Consider the following 24,384-nt stretch of genomic DNA (forward strand, 5'->3'; position numbering starts at 1 on the left):
AAAAAAAGAGTCTTGAAAATTAACTCCCTCTCTCCAATGGGTGGTATAATTTCAGTATTTCTCCAATAAAACACTCACTGGTTCTTTGGCAGTATAGAACCAGTGAGCTGGTGCTTTATCAACCACATCAACAGTGACAATGTGTATTATTTCACTGACATGTACTTTTCCACCCGACACATACAATTCAGATGCCAGACACCTGATGACTTGTCCCCTGTACTCCTCTCCCTTTGTATGCCCCTTAACTATCATTGGCATTCAGAGATCTGCATTTGAAGCCCATTTCTTTCCTACCATATAAGCTTTCTGGGCAATCTCACCTGCTCCCATGGTTTCAACCACCACCAAAAGCAGATAAGACCCAAAGCAGTGTCTCCAGCCCAGACTCACCCCTAAGTTTCTGACCTGCATGGCCACAAGACAGCTTATCATTTCCTACCCGCCCGTCTGCTCCTAGAAACTCCTTCTGAGTAGAACCCACTAGTTCACTAAACCAGAACTCTTCCAGCTGTCATCACGTCCTGTAGATTTTGTTATCTTAAAATCTGTCACATCTGACCTCTCCTCTTCATGGCCTTGGTTCAGCCATTACCACCTCTCTTCCAAACCAGTGTAATCACCTCTTAACTGGCCTTTCAATTATCTCCCTTTCTAGAATGCCAAGGGAGCTACTCAAATCATCTGAAACTAAATGGATGTGGTATCATTAGCATATTTTAACCAATCACTAGGATATTTCGTAAGGAAAAAATATAAATGTAATAAGCATTTATTAGCCAAATGAGTTATGATTATAATGAAGCATGATTATGTTGTATCCAATCAAATTAGTATTTAGAGCATGATTACTGATGTTGATAGTTTGCCCTCAATCATAAGACTCACAAGGGATTGTAATCTAAAACAGGTCTGTGTGCCTCTGTGGCACACCTTCCTCACGGAGGAGGTAACCAGCACAGGCAATGAAGTAGCACTTCAACCACTACATGTCCAGGGATTTTACTCAAGGTTTAACACAGAGGGGTGAGAGGTGTTCGGTTTTCTACATGGGATCACTAAGCATTCCAAAGCATCAGAGCAGGTGTGCAGATTCTGCTCAGTAAAGAGTGTTCAGAATACTGTTCTTATTCACTCATGTACTAGAGCACACTTTACCATTTGCCTCTTCCCTACTACCTCCTTATCTTCTTGATTTCTGTGGGTATTCACCCAACTTTCTTCTCATCTTTCCCCAAGGTGGGCAACCCAAAAAAGTATTCAAGAAGTTTTAAAGAGTTGTTTGTAAGATCTTTAAGTCGGCTTTTTAAAGGATGCCTAATATAGGTAGGTAATGATCAGGATATTCTCCCATATTTTATTTCACTAAGATAGGTATTCTCATGTTCATCTTACAGATGAGGAGAGTGAGGTGAAGCTGTAGTCTAAACACAGGTCTGTCTGAACCCAAAGCAGGGCAGGGGTGAGGGTGGAGGGGCAGAGAGAAAGAAGCTGCAGAGTTCTGTGACCCTGAAAACCTTACTCCCACACCAGGCTTCAGTGTACTTGTCTCCCTGACACCAATCAGAATTCCCATTCTGCCTACCTTCATCTAACTGCAACTATTCAGTTTTGACTATGGCTTAAAACTTAATTTAGTGCAAATAATCCATATTAAAATTCTTTCTTGGAGAGTGGCCAAGATGGCAGAATAAAAACACTCTGAGCTCACCTCTTCTCACACCAAAATCACAACTATTTGCAGAACCATTGTTAAAAAATACTGGAACCTACCAGAAAAGATCTTCTACAGCCAAAGACATAAAGAAGGAACCACAACGAGACCAGAAGAAGGGGAAGACTCATAATCAAACCCCATATCTCCAGATGGGTGACCCACAAACTGGAGAATAATTATATTGCAGAAGTTCTACCATAGGAGTGAGAGTTCTGAGCCCCACGTCAGGCTCCCCAGCCCAGCACTGGCAAGACGAGCCCCCAGAGCATTTGGTTTTGAAGACCAGTGGGGCTTACTTAAAATAGAGACTTCACTCTTAAAGGGAGTAAAAAAAGCTCCCTTTTTTTTTTTCACACAAAAGCTCATGTGCACCAGCACATAGGGAAAAAAATATAATTTGACAGGAGCCTGGGCCAGACCTTCCTGCTGGTTTTGGAGCGTCTCCTAGAGAGGTGAGGCATGGATGAAGCTCACCCTGGGGACACAGACACTGGTGGCAAACATACTGGGGAACACTGTTGACGGCTGACATCTTGGCTCTTTAGTTCCAAGACCTGGCCCTATCCAACAGCCTCTAGGCAGCACTGCTGGGACACTTTAGGCCAAACAACTAACTGGGTGGGGACACAGTGCCAACAATCAGCAGACAGGCTGCCTAAAGACTAAAGAGCCCATAGCTACCTCTGGGCTTGCCCCTAGACATGGCCCAGCCCACCAGAGGGCCAAGATGGAGCTGTACCCACCAGTGGACAGGCACGAGCCCCTCCCACCAGGAAGCCAGACCAAGCCTCTAGACCAACCTCATCCACAAGGGGGCAGACGCCAGAAGCAAGAAAACTACGACCCCTCAATACAGGGCAGACCCTACCCTGGGATCAGCTGGGCCCTGGCCTGGCCCACTAGCAGGCCAATGCAACCTTCAGGACACCCCAGAACCCATACCCAACTGTGTCAGGAACCAACATCCCCCCCCACAAAACAACCTGAAATGAGCTCTGGGATCCCTGGGCTGCAGCCAGACTCCAGGAACAAGCTCTGCTTGCTAGTAGACTGGCATTAACCCCAGGATCTGGCTTCACCTGCCAGTGGGAGGGCAACAGCCCCAGAGTCTTTAGGACTCTGACTCCACCCACCAGGAAGCCAGCACTAGCCCTGGGGGTGATGTAGGATTGTGCAACCAGCCACCTCATGACCAGGCCCTGCTAAACAGCAGCCAGTAGCATCCACACAAAGCAGGTTCTGGCAACCAACCAGACTAGGGGCCTATCAGACCACCCACACAGTTAGCCCACCACAACAGAAGGACCCACATAGCCCTCTTCGAGTGAACCCTTAGAGCACACAGCTTGGGTGACGGGAGTGCGGAACTGCTGGGATGCATAGGACGCTTCTACAGAGGGCCGCTTCTCCAAGGTCAAGAAAAGTAACTAACCTACCACATACATAAAAATACAAATAGCAACTGAGACAAAACGAGAAATATGTTTCAGACGAAAGAACAAGATAAAACCCCAGAAGAACAACTAAGTGAAGTGGAGACAGGCAATCTACCCAAGGTGTTCAGAGTAATTATCGTAAAGATAATCAAAGAACTCGAGAGAAGAATGGATGCACAGAAAAAGAAGTCAGAATTTTTTTAACAGAGTTAGAAAATATAAAGAACAACCAAACAGAGATGAAGAATACAATAACTGAAATGAAAAATGCACTGGAAGGAATCAACAGTAGACTAAATGAACCAGAAGAATGGATCAGTGAGCTGGGAAGACAGAGTAGTGGAAATCACTGCTGCTGAACAGACAAAAGAAAGAAGAATGAACAGAAGTCAGGACAGATTAAGAGACCTCTGGGACAACATCAAGTTTGCTAATATTCACATTACAGGGGTCCCAGGAGAAGAGAGAAAGGGCCCAAGAAAATATCTGAAGAGATAACAGCTGAAAACCTCCCTCATCTGGGAAAGGAAACAGTCACCCAAGTCCAAGAAGCACAGAGTCCCATACAGGATTAACCCAAAGAGGAACAGACAAGATACATTGTAATCAAAATGACAAAAATTAAAGATAGAGAAAACTAAAAGCAGCTAGGGGAAAGCAACAAATAACATACAAGGGAACTCCCATAATACTATCAGCCAATTTTTCAGCAGAAACTCAGCAGGCTAGAAGGGAATGGTATGATATATTTAAAGTGATGAAAGAGAAGAACCTACAACCAAGAATACTCTACCCAGCAAGGCTCTCAGATTAGAAGGAGAAATCAAAAGCTTTACAGACAAGCAAAAGCTAAAGAATTCAGCACCACCAAACCAGCTTTACAACAAATGTTAAAGGAACTTCTCTAGGTAAAAAAGAAAAGGCCACAACTAGAAACAAGAAAATTACAGAATGAAAAAGCTCATTGGTAAAGGGAAACATACAGTAAAGGTAGAAAATATCCACAAACAAAGCTCATAGGGAGGTTAAAACACAAGAGTGGTAAAATCACCTGTATCCACAATAAGCAGTTAAAGAGACACACAAAACTATTAGATGTAAAATATGATATCAAAAACAGTAATCATGAGAGGAGGAGAGTACAAATGCAAGGTATCTAAAATGCATCTGAAATTAAGAGATCAGCAACTTACAACAACCATGTATATACAAAGACAGCTATACAAACACCTGACGTAATTGCAAACCAAAATTTATAACAGATATACACACAAAAAAGAAAAAGGAATCCAAATGTAACACTAAAGATAGAGCAAAAGAAAAAGGGGAAAATAAGACCTATAAAAACAAATCGAAAACAATTAAAATGGCAATAGGAACATACATATCAATAATTACTTTAAATGTAAATGGCCTAATGCTCCAACCAAAAGACACACACTGGCTGAATGGATACAAAAACAGGACCCATATACGCTGCCTACAAGAGACTCATATCAGATCTAGAGACACATACAGACTGAAAGTGAGGGGATGGAAAAACACAGTCCATGCAAATGCAAATCAAAAGAAAGCCAGAGTAGCAATACTTATATCAGACAAAATAGACTTTAAAATAAAGATTGTTATAAGAAATAAAGAAAGACACTACATAATGATCAAGGGATCAATCCAAGAAGAAGATATAACAACTGTAAATATATATGCACCCAACATAGGAGCACCTCAATATATAAGGCAAATATTAACAAATATAAAAGAAAGAATCAATGGTAACACAATAATAGTAGGGGACTTTAATACCCCACTTAGGGGACATCCCTGCTGGTGCAGTGGTTAAGAATCCTTCTGCCAAAGCAGGGGACACGGGTTCAAGCCCTGGTCTGGGAAGATTCCACATGCTGTGGAGCAACTAAGCCTGTGCGCCACAACTACTGAGGCTGCATTCTAAAGCCCACGAGCCACAACTACTAAGCCTGCGTGCTGCAACTACCGAAGCCCACGTGCCTAGAGAAGCCACCGCAATGAGAAGCCTGCGCACCGCAACGAAGAGTAGCCCCCACTAGCCGCAACTAGAGAAAGCCTGCGCGAGCAGCAACAAAGACCCAATGGAGCCAAAAATAAATAAATTAATAAATTAATTTATTTTAAAAATACCCCACTTACATCAATGGACACGTTATCCAGACAGAAAATCAAAAAGGAAACACAGGCCTTAAATGACATGTTAGACCAGATGGATTTAATTAATATTTACAGAGCATTCCATCCAAAAGCAGCAGAATACACATTCTTTTCAAGTGCATGTGGAACACTCTCCAGGACAGAACACATGCTGGGCCACAAGGCAAGCCTCAGTAAATTTAAGAAAACTAAAATCATATCAAGCATCTTTTCCAACCACAATGCTATGAGGCTAGAAATCAACCACAAGAAAAGAACTGCAGAAAACACAAACATGTGGAGGCTAAACAATATGCTACTAAACAACCAGTGGATCACTGAAGAAATCGAAGAGGAAATTAAAAAATACCTAGACACAAATGAAAACAAGATGATCCAAAACCTATGGGGTGCAGCAAAAGCAGTTCTAAGAAGGAAGTTTAGAGCGATACAAGCTTACCTCAGGAAACAAGAAAAATCTCAAATAAACAACCTAACCCTACACCTAAAGCAACTAGAGAAAAAAGAACAAACAAAACCCAAAGTTAGTAGAAGGAAAGAAATCATAAAATCAGAGCAAAAATAAATGAAATAGAGACTAAAAAAAAAATAGAAAAGATTGATGAAACTAAAAGCTGGTTCTTGGCAAATATAAACAAAATGGATAAACCTTTAGCCAGAGTCATCAAGAAAAAAAAGGGAGAGGGCCCAAATCAATGATATCAGAAATGGAAAAGGAGAAGTTACAACCAGCACCACAGAAATACAAAGGATCTTAAGAGACTACTATGAGCAATTATATGCCAATAAAATGGACAACCTAGAAGAAATGGACAAATTCTTAGAAAGGTACAATCTTCCAAAACTTAACTAGGAAGAAATAGAAAATATGAATAGACCAATTATCAGTACTGAAAATGAATCAGTAATTTAAAAACTCCCGATAAACAAAAGTCCAGGACTAGATGGCTTCATAGGTAAATTCCACCAAAAATTTAGAGAAGAGTTAACACCCATCCTTCTGAAACTATTCCAAAAAAACTGCAGAGAAAACAACACTTCCAAATTCATCCTATGAGGCCACGATCACCCTGATATGAAAACCAGACAAAAATATCATAAAAAAAAGAAAATTACAGGCCAATATCACTGATGAACAAAGACACCAAAATTCTCAACAAAATACTAGCAAACTGACTCCAACAATATATCAAAAGGATCATACACCGTGGTCAAATGGGATTTATCCTAGAAATGCAAGGATTTTTCAATATCCACAAATCAATCAATGTGATACATCACACTAACATATTGAAGAATAAAAACCATATGATCGAGACCCCTCCCCGGACTCTCTCCCGGCTAGCCGCGGCGCACCAACGCCCTGCAGGCTGTGTTCACGCCGCCAACTTCAGTCCTGTCCCGGTGCTCCGACAAAAGCCGGAGCCTCAGCTCCCAGCCCCACCCGCCCCAGCGGGCGAGCAGACAAGCCTCTCGGCTGAAGCTTCAAGGCAAGGGCAGGGATTACCGTATTGGTGTTCCCCACCCTGGAGCCTAGGGAAGCGCCTGATGAGTGGCCACCTTGGACAACTGGTAAAGGAGGAACATTCCAGCAGTCTTTTCTGTGCATCACAGTTTTTGCTACCAAGCACATCTTCTGTATAAATGGTGTGAACTGTGTGGAGACAGCAACATCCAATGCAGCTTTCCTAACTGAATCCAGCTGTTTACGGGGATGCAGGTTCGAGCCCTGGTCCAGGAAGATCCCACATGCCGCGGAGCAACTAAGCCCGTGCACCACAACTACTGAGCCTGCGCTCTAGAGCCCGTGAGCCACAACTACTGAGCCTGTGTGCCACAACTACTGAAGCCTGCGTGCCTAAAGCCCATGCTCCACAACAAGAGAAGCCACCGCAGTGAGAAGCCTGTGCATCGCAACAAGGAGTAGCCTCCACTCGCCGCAACCAGAGAAGAGCCCGTGTGCAGCAACGAAGACACAATGCAGCCCAAAAAATAAATAAATAAAATAATTTAAAAAGAAAGAAAGTACTAGGACAGAGCTGAGAGATGGAGGGAAGAAAAATGCTAGGCTTTTTTTTTTTTTAAAAAAAAAAAACCATATGATCATCTCAATAGATGCAGAAAAAGCTTTTGATGAAATTCAACATCATTTACGATAAAAACTCTTCAGGAAGCTGGCATAGAGGGAACACACCTCAACATAATAAAGGTCATAAATTACAAACCCACTACTATCATACACAACAGTGAAAAGCCGAAAGTATTCCCTCTAAGATCAGGAACAAGACAAAGATGTCCACTCTTGCCACTTTTATTCAACATAATTTTGGAAATCCTAGCCACAGCAATGAGAGAAGAAAAAGAAATAAAAGGAATCCAAATTGGAAAACAAAAAGTAAAACTGTCACTGTTTGCCAGTGTCATGATACTATACATAGAAAATCCTAAAGATGCTACCAGAAAGCTACTAGAGCTCATCAATGAATTCGGTAAAGTTGCTGGATGCAAAATTAATATACAGAAATCTGCTGCATTTCTATACAATAGCAATGAACTATTAGAAAGCAGAATTAAGGAAATAACCTCATTTACCATGACATCAAAAATAATGAAATACCTAGGAATAAACCTACCTAAGGAGGCAAAAGACCTGTCCTCTGAAAACTGTAAGATGCTGATGAAAAAAATTGAAGACCACACAAACAGATGGAAAGATATACCGTATTCTTGGATTGGGAGGATGAATACTGTTAAAATGACTATACTACCCAAGGCAATCTACTGATTCAGCGCAATCCCTACCAAACTACCAATGGCATTTTTCACAGAACTGGAGCAAAAAATTTAAAAATTTGTATGGAAACACAAAAGACCCTGGATAGCCAGAAAAATCTTAAGAAGAACAGAGCTGGAGGATTTCAGACTATACTACAAAGCTGAATTTATCAAAATAGTATGTTACTGTCACAAAAACAGACATAGAGATCAATGGAACAGGATAGAGAGCCCAGAAATAAACCCGTACACTTACAGTCAATTAGTTTTCAACAAAGGAGGCAAGAATATACCAATACAATGGAGAAAAGATGGTCTCTTCAGTAAGTGGTGCTGGGAAAACTGGATAGGTACATGTAAAAGAATGGAATTAGAACATTCTCTAACATCATAAACAAAAATAAATTCAAAATGGATTAAAGGGGGGCTTCCCTGGTGGCGCAGTGGTTGAGAGTCCGCCTGCCGATGCAGGGGACACGGGTTTGTGCCCCGGTCCAGGAAGATCCCACATGCCGCGGAGCGGCTGGGGCCGTGAGCCATGGCCGCTGAGTCTGTGCGTCCGGAGCCTGTGCTCCGCAATGGGAGAGGCCACAACAGTCAGGGGCCCGCGTACCGCAAAAAAAAAAAAAAAAAAAAAAAAAAAAAATATATATATATATATATATATATATATATATATAGTGCTTTAGCAAGAATACTTATTTTTATTCCTCTTTCCAGGTGGTGTAAACACTTATGTGAGTAACACTTCCACCCCTTCCATCACTTTCCTGCGAAAAGAAGTGACTTCTTTGGCCAGTGCTTCTAAGAGAAGGACCCACACATGAACATTTCAGATCTGCCTCTTCCCTCTTTTGGGAGCAACCTGTTTGCAGACAGTACACAATCTCTGCACCAACAGGTCCCACATTGACTGTGACTTTAAAAGTCTTTCTAATTCAGAGTTAATGTTAATCAAAAGTTAGAATGCGTTGAATGGTGGTCCCTAAAAAGATATGTCCATATCCTAATCCCTAGAAATGTGAATGTTTCCTTATTTGGAAAAAGTGTCTTTGCAGTTGTAATAAAGTTGAGGATCTTGAGATGAAATTATCCTGGATTATCTGCACAAGTCCAAGTTCATACTAAAAATGGTAGTTCTATTTTTAGTTTTTTAAGGAACCTCCATATTGCTCTCCATAGTGGCTGTACCAATTTACACTCCCACCAACAGTGCAGGAAGGTTCCCTTTTCTCCACACCCTTTCCAGCATTTACTGTTTGTAGATATTTTGATGATGGCCGTTCTGACCAGTGTGAGGTGACACCTCATTGTAGTTTTGATTTGCATTTCTCTAATAATTATTGATGTTGAGCATCTTTTCATGTGCTTTTTAGCCATCTGTATGTCTTCTTTGGAGAAATGTCTATTTAGATCTGCCCATTTTCTGATTGGGTTATTTGTTTTTTTGATTGAGCTGCATGAGCTATTTGTATATTATAGAGATTAATCCCTTGTCGGTTGCTTTATTTGCAAATATTTTCTCCCATTCTGAGGGTTGTCTTTGTTGCTAATAAAGGTGTCACATTTATCCATACTGCTATATATATATACACACTATAAATTTATAGTAGATATACACACTATAAATTAAAAAAAATATGCCACATGTACCTATGTGACTCTACATTGGTACATCCATTTTAATCTACACCCACTTAACATTCTGATCTCAAAACCAATCTACTGATATCCATTAGCCCCCTCAAACTGCAACAAACAGCATTTTTATTCTTAGTTTACTAAGCCAAAATTGTTAAATAATTGAGAATGAAGGTTGACCTTTGTCAAGTTATGTTTTTTGATATCAGAATTATTGTAAGGTCTTTCCCCTCTGGATGACTAATATGCTAACTGCACTGTGATCAGAGTGTGGCTTGTGCCATGTGGAATTTATGAAATTTTTTTCTATGAATAATTTTTGTAAAATGTTCCATGGGCCCTGGAAAAGATGTATTGTTTGTTGGACAAATCTTTTTTTTTTTTTTTTTTTTTTAGCACTGGAAGAATCATACAGCCTGGTGAGCTGGGATTCTCCAGTTACATCTGCTGTCCTGGCAAGCAATAGCACTCCATTTGACTATCAGCACGTACTGATTTACATGATAAATTATGCCACCCTGTGTAGACGTAGGAGAGCAAGTAGCTAAGAGTATGGTCTCTTAACAAGGCTGCTCAGGTACGTGCCTCACCACTCTGTGTCCTGTCTCCCTCATATGTAAAAAAGAGATAACAGCCCAGGTGAGTGCTCAATGATGCTGTTATTCTCTGTCACATCAACCTTATTCAGATTCTCTCCTAAGTCAGATTTATTTATCTGATTTAGATATTTATCTCCATCCTTATTTTTGTCTTCTTATATGTCAAAAGGGATGTTAACAAATCTCTTGATTTTACTGTACTTTTATCTTTATATTTATAATAAATTGGACATAATAATTTTGAGTCATTATTATATTCAAAGGTCACAACAATTAGACCTTCACTATAAATTTCACCATGTATCAGTATATCAGCTCTTTCTATCCCTGTAAAGGAAAAAAAAGGGCTTTCTGGAACACTGGTGAGCTGGAGGCAGAGATGCTGGCAAGGACACCTGGGCTTCTCACTCTGCTTTCTTTCCCCAGTTAAGAAGGTGAGTGTGTTAAGGCTATGTTTGGTCAACGTTTCTTTAAACTGAAGAACATGAACTGTTGAGTAAATATCTCCGGAATGAAGTGTGAACCCTTAATTTAACGGTAGTAGAGTAGTCACCCTCTACTTTGCAGAGTCCAAATATCAGGGGCTGCTTCTGCTGGGGATTCTAGGGCTGAGGGAGTGAGTGGTGCATTACATGTTATGTGTGTGCCTACCCTGAGAAGCCATTTTGCTTCCCGTGAGATATGTATTCTTGGAGGATGAAAGAGGAAACCAAATTTAACTTTATTGTGTGTGTTTTCTTTTTCTGTCAATCCCTGATACTCCTTACACAGCACATTCATTTCATACCTTTTACATTAGAATTTATTTTTTATCATTAATATTACATTTCATTTTGTCTGTATTTTATTATTATACTTAGCTTATTTGTTATTAATCTTTTTGTTTCTCTTATTATATTTGTGAGTCTCTCACTAATATATAGATGAATTTTGTTTTTTGCCTTTTTTTTTTTTTTGCGGTACGCGGGCCTCTCACTGTTGTGGCCTCTCCCGTTGCGGAGCACAGGCTTCGGACGCGCAGGCTCAGTGGCCATGGCTCACGGGCCCAGCCTCTCCGTGGCATGTGGGATCCTCCCGGACCGGGGCACGAGCCCGTGTCCCCTGCATCGGCAGGCGGACTCTCAACCACTGCGCCACCAGGGAAGCCCTTTGCCTCTATTTTAAGAATTTTTACCTAATAGGATTTTCTTTCATCTCAATTATATTTATTGTCATAACTGATATGGGCTTTCTACTGTCCTTTGCTCTAGGCTTTCTGATTTTTTAATGCTCTCTTACAGCAGCTTTTGTACTGTATGATATATATTCTTACATGCATCTTTGTGCTGAATGATTATACATCCTGCATTTATTTATATTAGGGTTTCCTTCAGGATAGAAATGTCTAAATTTTTACTAACAGAAATATTAATACAGCTTTTAAATCTAATTTGTGCCTTTATTACTGGTTAATAAAAGGTATGACAACCCAATAGCCATAAAAACTAAATGTTGACCATAAAGAAGAATAAACACTTAAAAAATAACACGTTCTAGGAAGGATGGGGGCAAGGGATAGTTAGGGAGTTTGGGATTGACATGTACACACTGCTATATTTAAAATGGATAACCAACAAGGACCTACTGTATAGCACAGGGAGCTCTGCTCAATGTTATGTGGCAGCCTGGATGGGAGGGGAGTTTGGGGGAGAATGGATACATGTATATGTATGGCTGAGTCGCTCTGCTGTGCACCTGAAACTATCACAACACTGTTAATCGGCTATACTTCAATTTAAAATAAAAAGTTTAGGGCTTTCCTGGTGGCGCAGTGGCTAAGAATCTGCCTGCCAATGCAGGGTACATGGGTTCGAGCCCTGGTCTGGGAAGATCCCACATGCCGCAGAGCCTGCACTCTAGAGCCTGCGAGCCACAACGACTGAGCCCGCGTGCTGCAACTACTGAGGCCCACGCACCTGGAGCCCATGCTCCGCAACAAGAGAAGCCACCACAGTGAGAAGCCTGCACACTGCAACAAGGAGTGGCCCCCGCTTGCCGCAACTAGAGAAAAGACCGCGTGCAGCAACAAAAGACCCAACGCAGCCAAAAATAAAATAAAATAAAATAAATAAAAATATTTTAAAAAATTTAAAAAGAAAATAACATGTTCTATAAAGCCCATGATATGATTCTATCCCTAGCATTTTTTGTTATTGGTGCTGTTTTTGAATCATTATAGGTTAAATGAAAAATTAATTTAAAATCAAAGTATGATTACTACCATTCTTTTGTTCTTCCAAGAAATGTCATTAATTTGCTTAGTCACTTACTTAACTGGTGTTGACCACCTCTACCTCTGTAAGATGGTGAAGCTCCACTCAGTGCACAGGCTTGTTATGAAGTTTCAATGTGATTATATAGCCAGAAGGGCTCTGAGAGAGTACAGAGCGCTAAACAAATGTACACTGATATTACCATTGAAAACAGGTGACATTTTATGTGGCCACCATGAAGTAATTAAGATACTATGGATGGAATTATGTAGGATTTGTAGTTTAGATGTGAAAGTGGAACTTGCCAATAAACAAGAGTCACTAGCAAAAAAAAAAGACAGGAAACTCCTTTTAGATGGCATGTAATACACCTATCATTTGGGTATATCTCATTTCCTGAACCACCAATCCTCTCATTTATTTTTCCACCTCTTTCCTGTTTGATTCACTAGTTCAAATGGGTTCCTTTTTTTTCTGTCTCTCTTATATTACCTTATTCCATCCTCCCACCCCCAATTTTTTAGAGGAGGAAACTAAAGTTCTGGGAATTAGGATGACTTTTCCAAATCTCACAGCTTCTATCTATCATCTCATCTACCTAATCTATCTAATAGATGAAAGTATTATATCTATGTTTTTAAAAACCAATCTGGGATCATACATACTACTGACATACTTTTAAGTCAGTTAAAGTTGTTATACAAAGCCAGGTCTACGTTTGTATACTTGTAGAGCCACTGTTCTTTCATATCACTCTTTCTAGAGTAGCAGCAGAACAGAAAAGCAGCAGAACAGAAAACAGCCACTGTTCTTTCATATCACTCTTTCTAGAGTAGCAGCAGAACAGAAAAGGAAGGGAAGAGAAAGCACATTTGTTTTTTCAATCCTGTGGCAGAGAATACTTGGGACCTCATGTGCCAACACTAAATCCATGTTAGAGACTCCTGTTGTGAACCTCTCACCTCTGCATGAGCAGGGAGTCATCCTGAGCTAACTTTCTTTATTTTGGTTCATTATTTAACGTGTTCTGTTTTGCAGCAGCACTAACACACACAAAAACCCAGTTAGACACTGAGGCTAGAGACAGTGGGCACTAGAAGTCAAAATAGAGCAGTTCCATGGACAGAGACCTACTGGATTTGAGTCTTCCTTGTATGGCCTGAAAAGACATTTGGTGCAGATGCTCAAACAACGCATGTCTGAACACTGATAATGGACCCAGCAGATAATGGTCCTGGGTGGATGATGATCCACTGAAAATTGAGAAGGTCTAGGCTAGGAGAAAGAGAAATATGAGCTATTTCTTTACCTGACTTGCAAGTGAGAAGCAGAATTTTTCATTTAGAGTTATTACATATAAAGACATCAGACTCCTTTAATCTGTACCAAAATGAGAGTGACCCAATGGTCCTTTACCCATTTAAGAATGAGCTTCCATTTAAGAATGGCTCCTAAACAAGTCCCCTCAACTTAAGGCAGTTTCATAGATAAGGTAGTGATGAAACAAAGAACCCAAAGGTGGTGTTCTGAGGAAATGCCTGTGTCTATTCCAAATACAAGGAGAGGTTCCCTTCCAGGCATCACTCACAGAAGAGGCTGCCACCTTGTATTTCCACCCTCACAAAGTCTTTCATGTTATAGGGCATTCTCTGAACCCCTTTATTTTTAACATCACAGCACTGTTTGGATACGTTACATTATCCTTTGGATAAGATACATTATTACCAATGCAAGTTTTAGATGCTTATAAATTTTATCTTGGTTAAAAAAATTTTTAAGAGCAAAACTACACAGATTTAGTAATCATCCTTGGATATGACCTCCAAATTGAAGTATTGGATGCTACTGTAAAACTCACCTTAAAAGCAGCATAGTAAGTGGCTGTATCATTAAGGTCATATACATAGGCCTACATGACAAATGAAAACATAAAAACATCAAGCGTCCAACTATTCAGCAAATATGTTATTGGGCCTCAAGATAAATCTCCAGTGAAAGCATCATTAAGGATTCAAAGAGTGATGTATCAAAACCAAACCTGATAATGTGCCTTGGAAAACTGTCAGATGACTCAGAATATGGCTATAGTGATGACAAAGACCTAACGGCATGGTTGCACATAAAGAATTCAAATAAAATCTTCTCATAAAATGTGGAAGTGGGGAAAAAGCAATACTTCTCAATTTTACATAATATGTGATTGAGTACATAGTGTGTAATACACATTTTATATAATATGATTTAAAATATAACTAAAATGATAAATTTAATATTTTAAGTAGTTATTTATTTCATTAAAGTTGGCCTAAAAGTGTTTGGACTTTTTTCAATGTGAACTTGGAGAGTGGTCATCACATATTCAGAGGCATCTTGTATTTGGTCATATGTACTATTTATGGTCACCCTCCACCCATCCCAATGCTGGCTTTAGCTCCTTGGCATTCCTCTCCTTTCACATCCTAGGCTCCAGATTCAGCAAGCCTTGTGCCTGCCTGAGAGTCCAGTCCCTCTGGCCAAGAACAAACATGATATCTATATCAGAATGAACTTCACATAGTGGTTATTCGTTTGTGATTTTTAAGGTTTCTGGCTCACTAAAAAGCGACCTAGTTTTTACACCTCAGCTTCTTGTTGTGATTTTTTTTAAAAAGGATGTGGTGCCTTCCCAACACACATGATATTAAATATCTATAAAGCCAGAGCAGTGGTCATGACAAGAGACATACAGGGGCTTGAGGCCTGAGGCTGACTCTGAATAACAGAAGAAACAATGAGAAGATCAACAACTAATGAGATATTTTGCTAATTCACTGATTAAAACTATACAAGAGATTTTTTTATCCTTGCAAAATTCTGTCCTAGCAAAGGCTAAAACACTATCAGTAGCTATTGGTAAAACCTTTAAGCTTCCAATTAAACCTAACAAACAGGTCCCCTAAAATTTATTGGAAAATATTACTTCTCCGTAGGGCTGAATTTACTGTGCTGATGTGGATTTAAAACACTAACCCTAGAGGAATTCCGTACTGTGCACAAAATCAATTTCACAAACATGGAAGTGTCTTTGAAAGTCTGTTAATACTATCAAGTGGAAAAATTATCCTACATTTTAACTCTATTAGTCCTTCAAAAAACTTAAAAAAAAACTACCTTCTCTGTTGAAAACAATATCTTTCTTTGGCTTTTTAGAACTGATATATTAGGCACAACTCAGAGAAAGGAGCTAAGAAAAAGCTACACATGAATCCCACTTCTTGAAAAGTGACATGTTAGAACTGAAAACTGTTGTTTTAGAAGCAATTAGGCTAATTAAGCTTGATAGCATGATTTCAAGAGAGATGCTGTGCAAGCCCCTATCCACAATGAGAATTTGCACTGAAGCAAGGAACAGCTGATATGTGCAGAGATGCAACTCTGGAGTGCTATCTATAAACTCCATGCTCTTAGAAAGGATAGAGTGGAGTTCGATGATAATGATGATGATTTTGGATTAACATTTAGTCCTTTTCAAAGGGAGGAAAGGATCTTGTATCAAGAAGCAGGTCCCGGGACTTCCCTGGTGGTGCAGTGGTTAAGAATCCACCTGCCAATGCAGGGGACGTGGGTTTGAGCCCTGGTCCGGGAAGATCCCACATGCCGTGGAGCAACTAAGCCTGTGCACCACAACTACTGAGCCTGTGCTCTAGAGCCCGCGAGCCACAACTACTGAAGCCCGTGAACCTAGAGCCCGTGCTCCGCAACAAGAGAAGCCACCACAATGAGAAGCCCGCACACCGCAACGAAGACCCAACGCAGCCAAAAAGATAAAAATAAATAAATAAGTAAATTTATTTAAAAAAAAAAAGAAGCAGGTACCACCACCCACCATTGAAGAGATTTCGTAAATGGAGAAAGGCTGTGACTGATGCATGAAAGGAAGAGGAAACCTGCTAAAATTTCCTTTGTAAGTTATTATTTCAAAGGAAGATCCTCATCACATCAAGTACACAACTCTGAACAAAACAAAGCTTAAGGCAAAATAGGTAATAAGGATACCTGGGCTTTTATTTTGAAATTAATAAAATGTGGTTGATTATACAAAGGTCCAAATTAAGCATAATTGTGAATTACGTTTACTTCATACCTGAATCAGATAACAGATAATTTAGAAAAATACACACAAATATTACGGTAAAGATATATTAACCTGGTGATTGACAGCATTAGATTTAATTTGAAAAAACAATATTGGGTTAAAACCAAAAGGGGAGAGATTTCTTTTTTTAATTCTCACAGTTAGAAATACACTTGCTTTAAAAACTCACTAAACTCACCATTGATCATATTTTCAGCATTATGATTCATGCCTAAGTCTCTACAAGCAAAGACAGATGATATACCCGGATTCTGTGTTACTTTTCTTTTTCTGTTGTTTAACAAGAGTCAGGAGGAGATGCACTGCTTCTGTAAGGCAGAGTCCTTGGATGATGAACACTAAAACTAATGCCATACTTGGCTGGTGACATAGATCAGTGGTGGCAGAAATGAAGAGTAAAACCTTAGCTCCTCAGAAAAACTGGCTTTTCTTCAAAGACAGGGCAACCTGACTTGTGATCATTCTTTGAAGCAATTTACATCAGTAGCCAGCTCAGTTACAACAGCTGGTGGGCAAGTATTAGACACAGATGACTCTTTTACAGCCAAAACACAGGAGAAATTAGATTATTAGCTTTCCTGTAAATACGTAATAAGGTTGGCTAGTCCTGGAGAGAAGAAGAATTGTGTATCACCAGACTTTTACTTTAGAATAGAACATTCCAAGTTCAGCTGCTTCAGAATCACCTGGGAAGCTTATTAAAAATACAGTTGCCTGGGCCCATCCCAAACCTTTAGAAGGAAATCTTTGCACTTTCAAAAAATTCCCTATCCTACATAACCTGATGAGTCTGTGTCCTGCAAAGCTTGAGAACTTCTGCTCTCAAGGGCAGTGCTGGGATGTCTTATGTTGCAAATCATTAATATTTCTGAGGTCCATTACTCACGTGTAAACCTTAAGAACAAAATCCTTCTCTTCCTTTAATTCTGTGAGCGACTGCAGGACATCCAGGATGCTTAGGACTGCACAGCCATACGGCCGCCGATAGTGCAGATGAGCAGGGCCCTTCTTTGAGTCATTCAGGAGCATCCGGCCTGGGGTACAGCAGAAACACCAGTCAGACTGAGAACTCCATGCTCCTCTATAGCACCACCGAATTGTCATCCAAGGATGCCAGAGCTATAGGTATCTTAAGAGATTTTCTAAACTGGAAGACTGAAGATGAAGGGAGCCATCCAAGGATGCAAGGTTATTTATGTAGAGGAATGCCAAACAGGCCTTTGGCCAGGGCTCTTCCCCTGCACCACGTTCAATTAATCATCCTTACTACCCACCTCAACACCAACAGTCCATTTATTAATCATATGTGAATGAAACAGTGGTTTCATGAATTTCTTAGAAAAACCAATGTGCTAATATATTTTAACTTCTTAGTTGAGTATTGTAGCTGACAGGTAAAAGTTATGTATACAGAGATAACGAGGACAATGTACTATTCTTCCAACCAAATTCTTCCAACCAAAGCTGCTCCTGAACCACTGTAGGAGCAAGAAGAGTCTCAGAAAGTAGATGGGAGCTTGATTTTCCTGCTTACCAAGGCTGTGCTTATAGTGGCAAGAGGACTTGCAAATGCAGAACTGGAACCTCAACAAATGCTTTATCAAGTACAGCAAAACAAAACCCCAAAAGTACAGCAAAAGAGTTGTTTTGTTGTTGGCAAAACAACTCTTTTGCTGTACAGGATATGCCAGAACCCACTATGAAAGACGACTTAGTTAGTCATGGGCCCGCAAATTATGTCATAAACTTAAAATAAGACTGGACAAACGAACCACAGGTAGCAAAAATCTTGGGTGGGGTAGAAGTGAGATACCATCCATCTAGTGCAGTAATGACACTAACTCTAATTTTGTGGAAAATAGCATAGATACATACTTTTTGATACAAAACACAGCAAAGGCCATTCACTACCTGTTAAGCTGGCAACCCTGGCAATCCGTTATAAGATCTCTGAGGCAGAGGGCTGGTACAGAGGCAGAACATTAGATGGAGAGAATGTAAAAAAGCAGGCCACTTGAAATAAAAAGTATGGGTCCAAAAACAAATAGGAAGCAGAAAATGCTTTCATTTCTATCAAATTCAGCTATTGTAGCAGCTGAGCTTAAGGTACAGCTCCAGTACAAGCTGGACTCTAATCCTAAAACCTGAAGTACCTGAAGTAATCCTAAAACCTGAAGAGCTAGGCAGAAGACAAAGGTCATACACAGTAGATATCCCAAGTTGGAGTGGTCTTAGTCATGTGAATTGATAAAGTGAACCGTACCTATTCGTATCACATGGGCAACTATATATAAATCTCTCTTCATATCTTTGCTGCTCAGATCCTAAGAAAAGAGAAAAAATAAATTAAGGCAATGAATACATAGAAAATAATTAAAATTTCATTTTGAACCTCATAATGGTTTGCTTTTGCTGCTTTTAGCATATGCTATAGGTGGGGGAAGGGGATTAAAGCACATAGCAGTTTAGTGTTTATAAGATTCCTGCAGTGAAAGCCTGGACATCTTATGTGCCCTTGGAAGATTATTTTGTTGACAATATTTTTCCAGCTCTTATTTAGACCACCTATCTCCGAAAGTTCTCACATTAGAAATCTCTATGACATTGACTTATCCATGTTTATTCCAAAATCATATAAAAACATTCTGTAACAAAAGAAATTTCCAATGCAGAAAAAAAAAGGGAAAACACCAAAAGGCTCATTAATGACTGAAATTCTGAAAGTTTACTCTCTACAAATTTTACATTTATTCTGCTGTCCACAAATGATTATTATACACTAGATATGTTCCCTTGAAAAGCAATTACTTTGGTTTTAGTGACACCTCAATAATTAGATCTCCCATTTCTAAATTTAGATATGTATCATTTATGCTGAAGTATAAAGCTGAAAATAATTTTATCTGGAAAATTTTAAGGGCTTCCTTTAAGTAAACAAATCTCATCCAGAATCACTTTTAAAACTAGAGTTATAAAAATAATTTTATACATTATTTATGTGTAGAACACATTTTGAAAAAAAATGTTTGAGTATATATTTATACTTTATTTAACACATTATACTTGAAGTAATAAAACTTCCTTTAATATGTATTGTTTCAGACTTTCACCAGGTCATCAACTGCTGCTCACTCCCAGCCACTGTTATGAATTAATGATGATTGAAGGAGTAACCTCTATCTTTAATGGGACAGGTTCCTGTGATTTCCCTTTTGCTTCTAGGAAACGGTCCCTTAGTTCCATTTCCTTCCCATCTTTCATCTTTTGATTTGTCCCAGATACTTATCTCTTTTCAATAAAGCAGGAAAAGGGACAATCAAGCAGCAGTCATGATTTTGAATGAGCTTTGGATCCAGAATCCCCATGTTTGCTTTATGTTTATGTTTACCCTGTAGCAGGGTTAGGTCTAGGGTGAGGCAAGCAAGCCATCTAAGATATAAAATTTAAGGTCTCATTCTCAGGATCCTGCGCTTTGCTTGCCTCACCATAATCCCAGCTCTGCCCTGTAGACTGGTCCTGAACATATGAAAGAAAAGGAGACATTAAAAAGTAATTTGTAATGGCGAAATTGAAGCTTTTAGATTCTAGATGGTTATAATATTTTGCCAAATTCTTGATGGAATAATGAAATATACTTACAATGAAATGGGTTACAAAATAATTTAACATAAATTGTTATCTCTGGAATCACAAAGATATATTTTTGCATGAAAGTTGTCTTTTGATCTTGAAAAATGATATTTTAGACTCCATTTCAATAATTCCTTTAATTTAAAATGATATCCTCCAAACAGTACTACATTTTGCTAAATATTAAGATGACTACTAAAAAATAGAAATTAAAAAACAGATTACCATTTTTATATAATTTTTGGGATAGAAACATGTCTATCACTAAAAGATATGTAAATGTTTGACACATTTCAAAGTGAAATGGTCTTCTACATAGCTTAGATTGTGTTAATCCAAACTATCAAATAACCAGTATAATTATAAATCCCAATATACATAGAGAATTCAAGCCAGTTACCAAAGATGATCAAACACTAACCAGATGGGCTGTACACAAGACCATGGGATCTCTCCTTTGGTTCTGTTCAGGTGAATGAAAGGAAGAAGCCTAAAATGTAATTTATAGTATTTTCTAAATGGCTGGATAGGGGCTCTTTCTTACCATGTTATACATGGTACCCAGAACATTCTGTGGCATTTATTTGAGATCAGTAAAAATAAGATGACAATAATCAGTACCAGAAACTATTTTAAGTAAAATTATTATTTGTGAGTTCCACATAATTTCAGTGTCAAAATTCAGTGTAAAGGCTATCTTATTAGATATGAGCATGGTTAAACACAGTTACCATAGAGTTATGTCACAAGACCTGTAAAACCAAGGTGGGGAGAGAGGTGACTCACCCACCATTCAACTGGTGAGCAGGGTTTGAATTTAGATTTATTCACTGGACCTTACCCTCCAATCCTACATAACTAGGAAGCTGGTTCCCAACTACCTGGTGGGTAGAAAAGACAGTGACTCAGGGATCAGCATCTTGACTCAGTTACTAATATTTCATCTGAAACATGGAAAAGTCAATTCACTTTCCTGTGCCTGGACTACCCTTTTTCTGTAGAGATAATAGGATTTACAAATATAAAACACAGCCAATTTATTCATTCTTATGCTGTAGAAAAGGAGGCAGTATTTTAATAAATGATGTTATTGCACTAATAATTAAATTCATTCTTAATTCCAAGAAAGCACTACCTGAAATTCTATTTTGAAATGTGAAAAAGTAAATGTAAAAAATATGATGCCAATTAATGCAGGGAAAACAACACAAGTTCATTCTCTGAGCTGATCACTCAACTATAATAGAAAATAAACATGTATTCATTTACTTATGTAACAAATCATTAGTATTTGCCAGGCACTGTGTGTGAGGCACTGGATATCTAGTAAGGAGCAAATACACAGACATGCTCTCTCATGCTCATACCACACAGCCATTGTTAATCATGAAAGTCATCAAAATCCTCACTGTATTAGACATTTACATAAATATGAAACACCTCCTTCTTGGATAAAATTCTTCTTGTACAGGAAGCTCTGAAATCTAACATAGTCAGAAAAAAACAGGATTTACCAAGAGCAAGATTGTGCATGGATAATGTGACTGTCTGTAATGTGGCTCTGAAGTCAGCTTGAGTAACCCTGCAAAACTGCTCCATTTGTATGGTTCCCTTTTCTTGATGCTAAGGTAAGCTAACATGCTGGCACTGACCACAGCTGTACCTGCATTTTCTTGCATTTACTCGAAAACTCTGTAACACACATGCCAATCTGGAAAACTCCTTTGGCTCACAGGAGGAACTCAAGTCATAGCCAGAAAATAGTTTCCACCAAAATTATCATTTCGTATAAACTTAAAGTAAAACATGAAAATCCTGGCTAGAACAATCTTGTTCAAAAATCTTCTAGGCTTTGAAAAAAATTCCTCAAATCATTTTTTTGGGGGATCTTTAAAAAAAGATCCAGGGCTGTACTGCAAAGGGAACTACAAAAGTGGGTATTTTTAGCAGCCTTGTGCCTTCTCATTGTGGCAGAACAAGAGCACGTCATAAGTGTTACGTGCATCTCTGATTTATAAAGCTGGGGCTACAGCCTAGGCCTCTGGGCCCCTATAGATAATTAAAATGCTGTTAAATGAAATTTTGATTTACTGTATAATTACATTCAAATATCATAATTAAGTTCATTTTTCAAGAGACAAGGACTACACTCATCACATTCAAGGACAGCACACATGCATGCACACGTGTGCGCGCGCACACACACACACACACACACACACACACACACACAGCTCTGTTCCCACAGTGCCAAAGAACAAGGAATCGACAATTTCTTTTGCTGCTTTAACCAAACAATATCAGAGCACGAGGATCTATAAAAGACTCCTAAGGTCACTGAGACATTCTAGACAGATGGGTGTCTCATCTCATTCTAATCCTGTTTCAGGAAGGTGGTCCCAGAGAACCAGCTCAGTGTTCAGGTAGTCTCACTTCAGATGCTCTCCCCCAATATTCTAACCTACATCCCATTACCTGCAATTTGGACTCCTTTTGAAGAGAGAGCATTGATCTTTCCAGACTAAACCATCTCAATTCCCTTAGCCGTCTTCCTGGATCTGCTTTTCCTGCTTTTTCTTCCTGTATTATCTCCTAAGCTTTGAATGCTGAGCTCAAAGATGTTCAAAACTTCATGTTAGCTTAGCTAGATTTGTAAATCCTTCATACCTGAAGCAATTTCAATAAAAGTTATTCCTGTAAAAGTGGCTTCTGATCCTGCAGTAACATCATTTGAGATTTCGATAAAGTTGTAGTAAATGAACAAAAAAGGTCAGGTAAACAAATCCAATTTTATCTTTCAGAGAAAGTCACATATCAGAGCCCTAGATAAATCCCATTTGTGTTTAAGAGGCACACCATAAGGTTTGAGACACCTGTCACCTATCAATCATGTACCACAAACGAGGGCAGTGGCACTGTGACACCATCATACCTCCCTGCACTCAACAGGTTTTGATGTATCTCAGTATCACTGAAGCACATCAAAGAATCCATGATAGTCAAAAGTGGTTTAAAATTGTGACACGGTCTTATTTTCTTCTTCAGCAAATAAATTAACTGAAATAAATAAAGCTGGGCAGTTAAGTTTTATAACTGGGTAAAAAAAAATTTAGTAAATCAGAATCAGCTTGAAGAATACACAAGGCAATGTGGTATTGTGAGGCTTAGCACTTTTCAATAAGCAGGTTACCTAGCCTTCTCTGAGCTGATGAGTCCATGAGCTCAGAGACCACGAATAACAGCATGGTTATTCAGAAAAAACTTAAGTATGAATCATGGCACAAAAAGACTCTGTTCGGTATTTGAAAGAGGAGGACTATTTAGTTTGTCTCTCTTTATATAAACTCATTAAAAAACTGCAAAGCTGTAAATTTGGTGGGTGCCTTTAGAGAAACCATACTTACACATCAGAGAAATTCCCAGTGGCCTTGAAGAAGAATTGTAAGAAAGACTTTCCTCAAATTTTATGTGTCTATTATATTAAATAGCTTCTAAAATGTACATCAGTAAAAGGTACTTGATTATATTTCTTTAATAAATTAAAAACTGAAGCTAATTTCAGTTTTCTTAAATATTTCATTAAAACCTGATAGACACATAAATCAAGTTCTATTCTCACCAGTGTGTGGGGAAATAAGAATAAATGCTTGTTTCCAGGGCAACAATATCCACATAGCAGGGCCCTAGTTAGAGTCAACAGCAGAGAAGGGAAATAGAATTTGCACATACTGTAAAAAGGGCACACATTCGTTCTATCTTCTCTGGGTTCCTTGGCCCACCATTCTTGTTCAGTCTCACCAGAAACCGCTCACTGAAATGTAGGAGAGAGAGACAGAGAAATGTAAGGGACTGCATGCTCGAGAACAAATAAAAAGGGCATTTATAGAGAAACCCTAAACACTTTCAGGACAGCCCATAGTGACAGGCAAGGCCAAAAGTACATGTCTAGTAGCAGGAGACTATCTTTCTTGCCAAGCAACATGCAATAGAGACTACAAACTGCTTCACAGGTGTT

At 39.1% G+C, this 24,384-nt stretch overlaps 1 protein-coding gene across 1 annotated transcript in view; it reads right to left on the minus strand.

The window, feature by feature from the left end:
• Positions 1–24,384, minus strand: part of DOCK3 (dedicator of cytokinesis 3) — a 412,216-nt gene that overhangs the window by 113,299 nt on the left and 274,533 nt on the right. Inside the window, exons 10-12 of the mRNA XM_060161726.1 lie at positions 24,099–24,180; positions 19,003–19,063; positions 17,626–17,773 (exon numbers count right to left, since the gene is read on the minus strand). Coding sequence (XP_060017709.1) covers positions 17,626–17,773; positions 19,003–19,063; positions 24,099–24,180 — 291 coding nt within the window. The remainder of the gene's footprint in view (positions 1–17,625; positions 17,774–19,002; positions 19,064–24,098; positions 24,181–24,384) is intronic.

Source organism: Lagenorhynchus albirostris, chromosome 10 (assembly GCF_949774975.1).
Source record: "Lagenorhynchus albirostris chromosome 10, mLagAlb1.1, whole genome shotgun sequence".
In the NCBI taxonomy this organism is placed as follows: Eukaryota; Metazoa; Chordata; class Mammalia; order Artiodactyla; family Delphinidae; genus Lagenorhynchus; species Lagenorhynchus albirostris.